The 13,792-nt window shown below is 37.1% G+C and overlaps 1 protein-coding gene across 3 annotated transcripts in view; it reads left to right on the top strand.

Annotated features, from left to right (window-relative positions):
- Positions 1-13,356, top strand: part of LOC136806564 (AP-3 complex subunit beta-1-like) — a 37,521-nt gene extending 24,165 nt beyond the window's left edge. The window contains exons 11-26 of one of the 3 annotated variants that reach the window (XM_067063150.1): positions 1,683-1,745; positions 3,020-3,373; positions 4,196-4,261; positions 5,634-5,747; positions 6,491-6,572; positions 6,844-6,962; positions 7,610-7,763; positions 8,180-8,284; positions 8,847-9,028; positions 9,293-9,389; positions 9,676-9,803; positions 10,349-10,522; positions 10,724-10,766; positions 11,068-11,152; positions 11,408-11,656; positions 12,259-13,356. In XM_067063150.1, the coding sequence (XP_066919251.1) occupies positions 1,683-1,745; positions 3,020-3,373; positions 4,196-4,261; positions 5,634-5,747; positions 6,491-6,572; positions 6,844-6,962; positions 7,610-7,763; positions 8,180-8,284; positions 8,847-9,028; positions 9,293-9,389; positions 9,676-9,803; positions 10,349-10,522; positions 10,724-10,766; positions 11,068-11,152; positions 11,408-11,656; positions 12,259-12,406 (2,163 nt within the window). In that variant the 3' untranslated portion in view covers positions 12,407-13,356. The remainder of the gene's footprint in view (positions 1-1,682; positions 1,746-3,019; positions 3,374-4,195; positions 4,262-5,633; positions 5,748-6,490; positions 6,573-6,843; positions 6,963-7,609; positions 7,764-8,179; positions 8,285-8,846; positions 9,029-9,292; positions 9,390-9,675; positions 9,804-10,348; positions 10,523-10,723; positions 10,767-11,067; positions 11,153-11,407; positions 11,657-12,258) is intronic. The other 2 variants (XM_067063152.1, XM_067063151.1) reach the window with 2 other exon arrangements.
- Positions 13,357-13,792: the final 436 nt, after the last annotated feature.

Here is a 13,792-nt window from a genome sequence, read left to right as displayed (position 1 = left end):
GTCCAGGCCCCGTAAGGTTCCTTATTATAATTGAAAAAGCGTATACTAACAAACGATACGGAACTCGTGAGAGTGCTTTTTAAATTGTTGTTTTTGTTTATCTTCACAAGATTTTGTTTATCTTTGCAACTTAGTTCTCGCTTTCGGCCTTTCGTCTATTCGTTTTCAGCCTATCACCTTCGTTTTCAGCCTCCCGACTCCAACCCCACCTCCCGCCTCCCAGCTTTCGTTTTCAGCCTCCCCCTTCCCACTTTCGTTTTCAGCCTCCCGCCTCCCACTTTCGATTTCAGCCTCCTGACTCCCGGCTCCCGGTTCAGCCTCCCGCCTCCCGGCTCCCAGTTTTCCTGTATGCCCAATATTAACACTTTTCTTTTGTTTATAATTAGTGCACAAAGGTTTCTAGACAACTAAAATTGTTCCCTCCATTACTCTTTGCTTTATTTCAACTATGTCTGAATTGGTTGTCTAGCTTGCTAGACTACTTTTTCATGACAATCTAATCTCAAAATCGTAAAAGTCGACAAAAAACAAGCAAAAAAGAGCTATGAAAACATTTTCTCTGCGTACGTACATTTTCCTTTGACCCCTCCCCCCCCCTGTACGCAAGCATACGCTTTTGAGAAGACTTCCTCTCCCCCTTAGTGCGTACGTACTATGTGGGCGGCCCCAAACATAAAAAAACATTCGAAAGAGTATCAGTATGTCTGATATGTATGTCTTTGAGGAATGTCTTTTTATTCAATGTATTTTCATTTTTTCAAAACCCTTTTCTAATGTTGTCGCACTTGTTTTTACTACATCAGCATCATCGGGAGTTTCTAAACATCGACCAGAAATGGCGACCACGACCGGCGACTAGATAAATTTGGGTTATCAAGTTTTTCCTCTTTCTCCACCTTAGAGTCTTTCTCCTATGATCAATTATTTATCGAATTGAAGAGTACAGCTCACCCCTGTCTCATCTATTTAAAGCCACGTGCAAAACGTGTAGAACAGCCATTATCTCAACGCTCTTGGAGCTTGAATGGGGTGTCAATTTCTATCCTTTTGTATTTTCGGCATCAAATTAATTAGCAGCAAATTTTTTGCTGAAATTCATTTAAGAAGCTTTATATTTGATCATTAAATCATTATTTTGTGAAAATAAGTCATTTTAACAATGTAAGGACAATAGAATAATTGATTAGATTCATATCTCTAAAAGTGGCCTTCCGGATTTTTTCCTACTGACAAATTCTATCTGTTCATACTAAAGGCATCTCATTCGGTACAATTGAAATATTTCGTGTAATAAAGTTTACAGGCATCACACTTAATTGCCCTGTCAATATTTTTGTCAAAAAGTGTCACTTCGTCTAGAAAATGACTGGTAACGTCAAAGGTCACTTTTAGTATTCTAAGCTACAGTAATTCTCAGCCACGTGCTCAGTGGTCCATTTGAAAGCCCAGGACTCGATTTGGATGTTCTCTACGGTGGAGAGAGCAAATAAACTCGATAACCCAAATTTGTCTGGTCGCCGGTCGTGGTCGCTGGTCGTGGTCGCTATTTCTGGTCGATGTTTAGAAACTCCCCAGCATCATCAGACCTTTCAATCAAAACAAAACCTTTAAAATATTTAAGGAAACATTTCGTGACAAAAGGTTTCTTTATACAGTTATTCTCTCTGATTATTCTTTTCCAGTTGGAGATATTGACAAACTTGGCAACAGAGTCGAATATACCAACAGTTCTTCGAGAATTTCAGGTAACATCCACCTCTTCCATTTCTTTTTACATAAGTGTTTCCGTTTCATATCAGACACATATTTCATATCAGGAGAGTGTCTTGCTATTGTTATATTATGCTGATATAGGCAAAAAATGTTTTTCTTTTCCTCTTTCTGACCAATCTTATTCCACATCCGTGTCAATCCAATGTGAAAAAGCTTGTGAATTAAAATTGATGAGTAAGCAAACGATATCACTCTTGTTTAAAAGAAAAACCTTTAAACTGATTCTTTCTGAAAAATTAATCAGATGTCGATTCCAGGTTATATACATATCCATAGCTTCAGCCCAGAAATATTTTGGCCTTTAAAGAGCCTGGGGGCTAAAATTACCAAAATATTTTGGGGACCTAGATTGTTGGGGGGCCTAGATGATCTGACTGAGACTCTGGGGGCTTTTCAGCTAATTTCAAAAGATCTCTTATCTTACTATTAAATAAAAAAAAAGCAAAAGATTTGTAAACATAAATATTAATACAAGTAAAATCGAGTTTTCATTTATCAGTACTGTACTCGCATATATTTTTTATTGACTTCTCTACGGGGGTGGGAGTTTTTGTTTTTCCCCAAGTGTTAATAAGGGACCTAGCACAAGGCAATTTTTTTGGGGGAGCTAAATTGTTGGGGGGGGGGACCTTACATTGTTGGGGGAGCTAGAAACCTGGCTGAAGCTATGATATTTTTTTATAAGAACAAACTATATAAGAACACAAGGTTTCGCTGGCCAAAATGTTAAGAACAAGTTTAAAGGTTTTCTGGACTAAAAAAACACCCTATTTTTTAGGAAAATGGTCAAAATAAGAAAATGTTGAGAACATTTTTAGGCTAAAAACTCAAAAAGTTTAGAACATCCGAAGGCTTCAAAAAATTTGAATGCTCTTATTAAAAAAAAACGAGTAAAGAAAATAACTATCATCATGCTGTCTAAGTAGCCAATTTAAAGAAAGTTTTTTCCCTCCCTTTACTTTCGGTCTTTAACCCTTCAAATGGGAGGCTGCAATGGCTTTAAGATATAATAGAGACTTTTGCTTGATAATAATTCGTCCCATTCTAGAGGATCCCCGGTTATCGCCAACTCGGCGAATAAGTAGTTTATATTTGTTAGTCTGATCTCGGAAGTTGCGGGGAACTGCGTGTAGGTATGGCGCTCCGCCTCAGCATTCGAACTCCCAGTTCCCACTCCCGGCTCCGCCGACAGCCACCGGAAGAATATACTTTTACTTATTTCTCAACTACTTTTCTCATCCTCAAGACCTACGTTGCGAGCATTGACAAAGAGTTTGCTGCTTTAACCATCCAAGCCATCGGTCGTTGCGCGTCCAACATCCCCGAAGTCGCAGACACTTGCCTAGCAGGCCTCATTAGGATGTTATCCAATCGTGACGAAACAGTGGTCAGTGAATGTATCATCGTCATCAAGAAACTCTTACAAATGGGTCAGAAAGGACACAACGATGTTATCACGCACATGGCCAAACTCTTGGATAAGGTTAAAGTGCCGATGGCTAGAGCCAGTATCTTGTGGTTGATTGGAGAGTACTCTGAACGCATCCCGAAAGTGGCACCTGATGTTTTACGTAAAATGGCGAAAACTTTTGCGACTGAGGTGAGAAGATTTTTTTTTTTATTGGCGATCCAAAAACTTGTTCCGGATTTTCCGTATATTTTCCGGAAAAATCTCGGAACTCGTAAAATATTTATCATATTGTACTCGCTTCTGTCCGATAACTATTACGCATCACACAAACATGGCTAGGGCCAAATATGTTAAATAATAATCACTCGCAGTTTTACATATTATTCGACCATCTGACGAGGCTAAGTATGAAATTGATGATTCCATTAACATGTGTTGGTGAAATTCGTATTTTTGCAACACATGATGATTTAATTCGGAAACTTATATATATATAGTATGAAAATAAAATGTTTTCTCCTGTCAGATCTACAAACAACAAAGAATGGCCGAATTCTTTTTCCTCTTAGAGAGACGATGTTATAATGAAAGGGTAATTAGTCCTCTCTGGGTCCCTCTGTCTTTATCCTGGCTTGGGACAGGCTGACTGTCATTCAAGACAGTCAGGCGACATTACCCCAGCGGCCTGTACAAGATGACAACAAACTCCAGGTAGACTGACAGGAGAAGAAAACAAAAAATGAATCAACGAAGGTGTAAACACCTTAGACTCCTTTGGAGCCGACTGCACAAGACACCAGGCAGGGGACATCCTCGCACATCCTGATGTACTAGGCAAATATATATAGTATGAAAATAAAATGTATATATATATTTTCCTATTATGTTTTTTTTTTAAGCCAATGATTGAAACGATTTTTTTGTAATTTATAAAGATCTTTAGGCTTTGAATTTTCGGAAACAATTGCTTTTATTTAAAAAATCTCTTAATTTTTTACTCTCTTTTATCAGGATGACCTCGTCAAGCTACAAATTATCAATCTTGGTGCTAAACTTTACGTGACCAACTCAAAGCAGGTACACATCTTCATATTCAGTACAAAGAATCTTCCTGCTGGAAATATAATATCATTCAGCATTTTCAATTGATAAGACATGGCAGTTGAAATACTTTACCATGCTTTAATACCAAAAAAGATACACGCTTTTTTTTATAAGAATACACTTTATAAGAATGTCCATGATGAAAATGGCCAAAAAATTAAGAATATGCTAAGAATATCACCATCATGGAATTTTGCTACTCAAGCGAAGAATGCCATTTTTAGAGCATTGTTAATTATAAATTGTCAATTACACGTTGTTTTTTTTATTAGAACACTTAAAATTTGGCTGAGCCTGGATGTGCTTATTTTTTTAGCAATTTTCAGCCTTGAATGTTCTTAAATGCGTTCTTAATTTTTCAGACTACTCTAAATCGACAATATATCATGCAAAATAAAGAGCATATAAAATTGGTACAATTTGGACAATATTTGACTCTCGATTTTAGAAAATCCATGCCTAAGTTGGGTTAAAACTGCTTGAAAAGAAGAAAAATTGTAGTTTTTTGTCATTTTTTTCCAAACTTAGGCTGGTCATGTTCTTACGATGTTCTTAATTTTTCGACGAATTTCAGCCTAAATGTTCTTATAAACTGGGTTCTAATAAAAAAAAAAACGTGTACCCCCAAGTAAGGCTCACTCCTTTCACAAAGATGCCATCTTATGCTTGAGACGTATGTACATTTAGTAAATGTTAAATCTAGTCTGAATTAGGACCCTAACCTAAGAATATGCTGTAAGAATATTTTAGGATGATTTTCCCAATAAAGTTAAGAATATCCATAATGAAATGGATTTACACTATTCTTATAAAAAAAAGCGTGTAGAAGGTTTCCAGAAAGTAGATCTAATTTAGACGGGCGTCCTTCTACGCTTCTTAACATTTTGAATTGGATGAAACACTTGTCTTCCAAAGTAACTACAAAGAACCGTTCTGAGTGATTTTTTAAAGGGATAATCAGATGGTTTCATATATCTTTTCCTGTTGATTCCTTTATGTCGAAGTTGTTTCCAAAGTTCAGATATGACAATTTGAAATATCTAATAAGAGTGTTCTTACACGGTTCTTACGTTGAAATTATTTCCTAACTAAAAAAACTTTTAACTTGAATATCTCGATTTTGAAAATAGTTGGGCAAAAAAGTTTTCAGGTTTTTCTCAGGACTATTTAAAGCAATCTACAGGCAGAATTTCTCAAACCGTATGTGATTATCTCTTTAATGTGTTCATTCAAAAATCGATTTCTTCTCCGTCTTCTGTCTTTCACATTAAACGGAAGCAGTAAAGAAACCCAACCCCATAAATCATAACTATACCGTTTTATTTTTTGATCTCTTTATTTTTAGACAAGAACATTGTACCAGTACGTGTTGCAACTGGCCAAGTATGATCAGAACTTTGACATCAGAGATCGTGCACGTTTCTTGCGTTTCCTTCTCTTCCCTACGGAGAAAAGTGAGGTATGAGCAGTATAATCATCTCTGATTACCCAGGGTTAACCCATAGTTTGGAGGATGTAGCGGCGAGAAAACTCCTACTTCTCCTACGGAGAAAAGTGAGGTATGAGCAGTATAATCATCTCTGATTACCCAGGGTTAACCCATAGTTTGGAGGATGTAGCGGCGAGAAAACTCCTACTTCTCCTACGGAGAAAAGTGAGGTATGAGCAGTATAATCATCTCTGATTACCCAGGGTTAATCCATAGTTTGGAGAATGTAGCGGCGAGAAAACTCCTACTTCTCCTACGGAGAAAAGTGAGGTATGAGCAGTATAATCATCTCTGATTACCCAGGGTTAACCCATAGTTTGGAGGATGTAGCGGCGAGAAAACTCCTACTTCTCCTACGGAGAAAAGTGAGGTATGAGCAGTATAACCATATTTTGATTACCCATGGATAAGAGGGACGATAAAGTCTGTGGAATGGGAGATTTTTATTAAATTTTAGGAAGCTCGGGGAAGTGTTTTACCTTTAATGATACAAATAGGAGAGAATGTATTCGATAATTTTACAGGGAAGAATGTATCAGGGCAATCTGACATAAATAGTTCATTGAATCCTGACTGAATTTTAGTTTGTTATAATACTTTCCTATATTCTTCTAAGACAGTCAGAAAAGTTTATTTGAAATAACTGCACTCCCCAGCTCTTTTTAAACAAACCAAAACCCTTGTAAATTTTTTTCCATCGTTTTCTCAATTAGGGAGGAGCTAATTTGAAGAAGAAAGCCAAAAAGATTTTCCTGGCAGAGAAACCCGCTCCTGTACTGGAATCTCTTTTCAAAGGTAACTTGGATATCCACTCCGATACATCTTCCTTACTTAAGTTACAATTCTTGGGTATCACTGTGAACGAAAAAAAAAATGGAATTACAATTTCGTAGGGGTAAATTTGAGGATGGATGATAATAAGCTCAAATGGATTCTTATTAGTCACTCTACTAAGTAGCTTTTGACCAAACTTTTTGAACCACTATTTGATAGCTTGTACCTATTATACAAAAAAATGAACAAAACTACCCAAAACATTTCTTTGTTTACATCAATCACCCTATAGATCGAAGTGCATACCAACTTGGCTCACTATCTCATATGATTGATGCCAAAGCAGCTGGTTACCAAGAATTGCCAGAGTTCCCTGATCAACAACCTGACCCATCCGTCAGAAATGTTGAGGTAAGTTTGTCACTGTCTTCGTCGTTGTCTTTTACGCATAAATGGCTTCTTTATAGCCAAACAACAAAGTCGTATTATATTATAATTAGAGTTATCCTGAACATGAACCATTTTCGAAACTTCGTTCGTACTCTTAGGTTCCAAATAAACGCCCTCCCCCGCTTGTTAATTTTTCGAAAATTTTCCAACCCCCCCGGACCTTATTAGGACCCCCCGTTTATTAATCTCTAAGAATATTTTCAGCTGTCAAAGAGAAGGCCCCTAATTTTGCTCTAAATAGCCTGATCTTAGCCTATTTTTACCTTATTTTGGGGTTTCAGAAGTACAATTTCCAACTCCCCCCCGGCAATTAGGCCCCCCCCCGTTTATTTGGAACCTAAGAGTACTTGAATTGAACCGAATTGTCGCCTTATACGATAGCCTGGTTTTTTGCCACAGCTTTATCGCCTTGCAGTTTATGCTAGTCAGTCATGAATTAGTGGACTTTTTCCCGTTTACTTTTGACTTTCTAAAATGACAGATGTTTGACGTTTTTAAATCAACGACTTAGCATACAGTGCCTGAATTTCAAATAAAACTCATTGTGGATCTTCTGCACTTTTTTGTATTTTCCAATCTCCCCCTTTTGAATATCTTGTTTTTTTTAGGTGCAACCAGTATGGGGCAATCAATTCTTACTGAACAAAGAAGGCAAGGGTGGCGTTGAAGGAGGAAAAAGCAAGAAAGACAAAGGCTTTTATTCTTCGTCAGAAGAAGAGGAGAGTGGAAGCGATGAAGACGATTCGGACGAAGAAAGTGAAGGTAGGGTAATTTTAATAGGCCGTGACATTGTTGAAGATTGGCATGGAGCTTTGTCAAAATGAGATGGGAGGTGATGAAGGTGGTGTAGAAGATTGAGACATTGGCGACATAAAATGGGAAAGAGGGTGGCCAGGGGTGGCGGAGATAGAAAGATAGGGGAGAAAAATTTGGAAGGAGCGTTTCGAAGGTGGGGCAAGAAAGGTGGAGAAGATGAGGAAGGAGGTCGATGGAGATTTCGAGAAAGGCTGTCAAGAAGGAAAAGAGGGGAGGAAAGACAAGGGAGGGTTGGGGTGAGGGAGAAGAATAAGAGACTAAGGATGATGAGGAAATTGGAGGTGATTTGTACCTCAAATGAATAAAAAGTGAAGGTTGAGGAGTTATATGACCGTTAATATGTATTATTACTCTTGCTTCAGAAGAAAGCGGCGAAGAGGAGAGTTCGGAGGAAGAAGAAGAAGCAAAAGTTGAAGCTGACGAAGAAGAAGAGGAATCTGAAGAAGAAAGTGAAGATGACGGCGAAGGTAAGATGCTGTCATTGAACAGTTTTTAGTCCGGGGTACTAGGTTTGCGAGGTGACGGGTAGAGAGACTGATTTGCTAAAATGTTGTCCAATTTATGACCCTTCGAGGTAGTCGTTTTTTGATTTTGGTAACTTTGGAACCCTTACAAACTAAATGGCTTATTGTGGTTTTTGTACCCCTTCTAGGGACTTTCGAGGGTGTGAAAAGGGGCTCGCACATCCATTTTGCCTAAGTACCCCCCCCCCGGTCTGGGGGTCCTGGTAATGCAGGATATACCGTATATCTCAATACTTATTTTCTTTCTTATTGCTTAAAAAGGCTTTTTGAACCTTAGTCTAATAGCCAGGCTACACTGATATCTTGTTGGAAATAAGACTTTAAGAGTGTCACTGTTCATTCTTTGAAAGCATATACCCTTCTGATTTTATATTAAGCTAAAAAGCAGGATTTCATATTTCAGATCCTATGCCTTAGAACTACATATATCCATTTGTTATAATTTCCAATTTGAATCGCGTATAATACCTAACTTAAAAAAACATGAATTTCTCTCTATCAACAGATAGTGAATTCGACGAATTATCAGAAAGTGAAAAAGCTTCCAGCGATGAGGAAGAAGAAGAGAAAGAACAAAAAGCTGTTGCGGTGGAGAGCGAAGAATCTGAAGAAGAAAGCTCTGAGGAGGAGAGCGAAGAAGAATCGAGCGAAGAAGAATCATCTGAAGAAGAAGAAGTTGTCAAGAAAGTAAGTTTCAGTAAAAAATTGTCACGATTGAGTTTAGGTGAATGATCTTTAGAGAAAATTTTTTTTGAGGTCTGGAGGGGAATGAAGAAGAACCGAATTAAGAAGAGACTTGTAATTTTTTTACGGACCGGAATAATGAATTATTCATATCATGCAAAATCTCTTTATAACCGAAATAATATAATTGCCTTCCATGGCCTGTTCCTACAAATATTAGAAATCACGACTGAATCAGCGAAACACTTAAACTTGTTTCTTCTTTAGCCGCCGCCGTCGAAAGGGAAGAAAAAGAACGAGAAGAAATCACAACCACCACCACACAGCCAAAGCGGCTATGACCAACTATTGGACTTAGACGACTGTAAGAAAGACTATTTTTTAAAGAAATGGACAAAAGTAAGGTCTACACGACGGCGGTATTTGTGTTAGAGTTTGTATTAGTTCGCTACAAGATCCTCAAGTTTTACTCTCGATCAGGGTTGTACACCAAACATATGATCCGTTTAAGAAGGTAGTTCCTACATTGGGTAAAGTTATCGGTACCAAATCTCCAAAAGAAAGCGTAGACCAAAGATTTGATGGGATCAAGTTAAGGGACTGCGTATTAATAGGTGACATTTGTTAATTCAATTCCTATTTCTTCACAGTCACTTCGCCAGCTCCTGCAACTAACGGAGGAAATGACGTTCTGACACCATCACTAGCCTCTGATATGAACTCGTTGAGCTTGGATCCCTCTGGCTATTCAAACATCGCTTCTTACAATGCATCTACAGTAAGTTTGCCTTTTGCTTAAATTGAGGATCTAACGAACCTTGTAATATCCTAAATATATACAGTGTTGACTCTCTCTAATTCGATCTTCAAGGGACCAGTGAATTTTTTCGAATTAGAGAAAGATTCGAATTACAGAGAGTATTTTATACTACTTTCTAGCTGAGGGGACTAATGTTTTAGTTCGAATTACAGAAAGATTCGAACAATAGAAGTTCGAATTAGAGAGAGTTGACTGTATCAACTTCAATTAACTTTTTGGAAGTTCCGTTCTTTCGCTCTTCAGACAACCCATAGATTTGATTTTAGATTAATAAAAGATCTATAAACGCTCGCGCAATCTTACCTAGAATACCGCATTCTTAGATTATGCTACTAAGAAACAGTTTAACTTTTCAATCCAAGGTCAAACTTCTAATAGTTTTTTTTTTTGAGTTATGAACGTTTATTTTCGAACGTTTTTCTGACGTTAAGACATTTTTTATTTTATTTTTTTTTTTTTTTGCAATAGTTTTTTTTTTGCGCTTAACTCTTCCTTTACCTTAGCCTGGAAACACGAAAACATACGAGCTTTTGAACAAGATCAATGGAAAGGGGCTAGTCGTTAATTACCGTTACACACGTGGCCCGTGCATCTACAGTCGCAACATGGTGGCCATCGAACTCGAATTGAAAAATCAAAGCGGTAACGAAATCAAGAAAATTCACGTCGGGAACAAGGTTTTTTTGTTTACCTTTTTTTTCTCTTTAAATTCATAATTTAAGACACTACATTACTCTTACGAACATATACTACTTACAAAACGAACACAGAAAAATAAATAGCTATCCCCCCGCAAGGCACTAAGTGATATCGCCAGGGGTACTTGGACACATTTTTTTTTGAAAGCCATTTAAATCTTATACTCATTTTATTTTTAGAAATTATCGTCTGGCTCCGAAATGCACGAGTTCACTGAAATCGGTAACATATTTTTTTCGCTTTGATCACTCATACAGTTTTGTTTACGAATCTTTTTTTCACTTACACATTCAAGCCTTTTTCAATCGGTTACGGAAAAAGGGGTCAAAAACTAAACTAAACAAAACAGAACAAAAGTTCCCTTCCCCAGGCGTTGAATTTTTCACACAAGAAAATTTAATAAAAAAAGTTCCTTGTTTTATAGTAGTTTTTACACGAGCTGGAGCCTTAAATAAGTGCTTAGGTTTAAGTCGTCTATTGAAGACTGCTATTCTTTTACACACGTAAATGTTTCTCTTAACAGAATCGCTAGCGGCAGGACAAACCATCGCTACAGCCATCGGAGTGGATTTCAAAGACACGATGCAACCTGCTAAATTCGACATCTGGTATCATTTCAACTTTCAACTTTTTCTTTGTAAAGGGGTTATAAAAAGTTGACTGATAGCTGATTCTGAAGTTGGTAGTAAAATGCTTTCACTCAATCAAAGACCCGAAGATTAATACGTTTGGACAACGAAGCGTATATTAGAGCCCCCTCTTGCTTTAGCTTGATACGAGTTGAAATTAAGAACAGGACATTTACAAGCTCATATTACTGTCAGCCTCATACATTTTATATTTCGTTTTACTCTTCATTTCAGCACCGAAAACAACAAATTCTCGGTCACCGTCAATATTCCAGTCGGCGAATTAATGCGTGGTACGAACCTCATCGAAAACGAGTTCACAACACAACAAAAGAAGCTAACCGGCATGAACGAATCATCAACAACTTGTACGGTTTCTGCAGCAGTCTCGGCTGATGACAACCTAATTGCTAAGCGTATTTTAGAGAGCGCAAGCCTCACACGTTCACCATCGCCAGCTGTCACGGAAGGCAAAATCACGAGGTACTCAGTGTGTTTACCCCTAAACGACTAGTTCTCGTTTATTTTAGAATATAAACGTTATTTAAGGAAAGATGGGCAGGTGGTCAAAGGTGTCAGTGTTTGTAGTGCGACTCCCCACGCCGTCCAATGTTCCGTTCAGTAAATAGATAGCTGAACCGGCTAACCATGGACCCCTTGAAAACAGATTTGCACCGCAATGTACTGTGTTCAAATTCCAAGCACATCCAGGCAGGATGTTAGGGAAATATTGTGATAGACTCTCTACCTTCTCTACCTTCACTCATAATCGAAAGAATGCCTAAAGGTCCTAGATTACTAGGATATCCAAGTAAAATATCGACTATCTATACATATCTATACATACTTGTTGGATCCTTTGTTAGGTGAAGTAAGTGAAATATCTTTTTCATCTTATTTGACCAGGCACGTTTTTATGGCTGTTTACGGCATACCTAGCAGTGTTAAAAGTTCTTTTTAAAGATTATAAAGAGTCTTAGTTCTCTAAGATTTCATTATATACTAATTTGCTGTGAAAAATCCATTTTTCGACGTATACTAAAAGAAATTGTTTCAACCACTGTGTTTTCTCTTTACTATTTCAGATATTCTGGAGTGTTAATTTCGTCCAGCCTTCCGGTACTGGTCTCCGTTCATCTGAAGGCTGACAAAGCTACCATCACCATCAATTGTGAGAAGATCAGTGTAGGTTCCAATCTCATGCGAGAAATGAAAACCATCTTGTCAAAATGATGAATGATTAGAGGATGGTAGGATGAATACAGACTCTCAGAGCTTCTCTTCTTCTAAGTAACCTACATGTGGAATAGACGAGCCATATTATTGCGATGAATTTTAAGCTAAATTTCAGTTTATTGACCACGAATTTCAGTTTATTGGCCACGTAGTTAAAATACTGAGTGACTTTTTTCGAGCATTTGCATGTTAAGAACTATGCGCGTTAAAAACATGGCTTCTTAGATATTTTAGTTAAAAACTTGCTGTAAAGTTGAATTGAATTACTTTTTATGATGACAGTATCTTCCGTTCTTAATAAGCTTTTATGATTCTGAATTAGTAGAAGAGAGCTTTTGTCAGCTGTATGTCCCAAATAAATTTATTTTTAAATAATTATTGTTTCATTTTTATTTTTAATTTATGATAGATTGCATTTTTTACCTCATTCCCATCTTGACCTCTTAGATTGATTAAGTATACGTATTCTCATTACCGTATTACTTCAAATAAATGCCGCCCATCCCCCATCTTTTAAACGCCCCGTCCCGCCTAAAATCCAAACAATTTAATAAACGCCCGGTCCGTTTATTCGAAGTAATACGATATTCCTTTAGGCGTTTGTTTTGATTTTTATACTTATGATTAGGTTGAATTATTATTTTTTCTAATTATGTTTCATCTCCGAACTCTACCTCGACTAATATGCATACTCAGCTAAACGATCATAAATTCTTAATTATTTCTCTAGGATATTGGGTATTAACACCAAAATTTCTATGAGCTCAGCTCTGGCGCACTTGTGGAAAAAGTCAGAATTAAGTAGTAATAGAATTTAGGTTTTGTTTTCAAATTTTGTAAAAGGGTTTTTAGGTATTCTTTTCTCTTAAATTAACAATTTTGTATCTAGGGGTTTGTTTCAGTTTTTCTTTTGTATCTATGAGAATCAGAAAGTCAAGCTGTGCTCATTGCTTCCCGTCCATTTGTATTCCAATTATATTGATGTTTCGTGGATAGTTATTATTGAATCACAGTCAACTCTCTCTAATTCGAACCTTAATACTCGAATTTTTCTGTAATTTGAACCAAAACATTGGTCCCCTCAGCTAGTAATTAGTATAAAATAATCTCTCTAGTTCGAATATTTCATTAATTCGAACAAAATCCCTGGTCCCTTGAAGATCGAATTAGAGAGAGAGTCAACTGTTCTTTGTCCTGGATTTCCATAAGGCATTATATTTGGCATGCTTTTTCTCGACTTGCTTGTAACTTGAATGTATTCTCCCAGTTGGAAAAAAACGTCAAAATAATGTCCATTTAACGATCATTCGTAAAATGATCTTACAGTTAAGCGGGAATTGGTGTTTCATCGAATAAGGGAGCTTATCGAATAATAGAGCGTCG

Source organism: Clytia hemisphaerica, unplaced genomic scaffold (assembly GCF_902728285.1).
Source record: "Clytia hemisphaerica strain Z4C2 unplaced genomic scaffold, Clytia hemisphaerica genome assembly, whole genome shotgun sequence".
Lineage (NCBI taxonomy): Eukaryota > Metazoa > Cnidaria > Hydrozoa > Leptothecata > Clytiidae > Clytia > Clytia hemisphaerica.
Note: the sequence above shows the minus strand (reverse complement) of the source record. Positions and strands in the feature narration are given on the sequence as shown.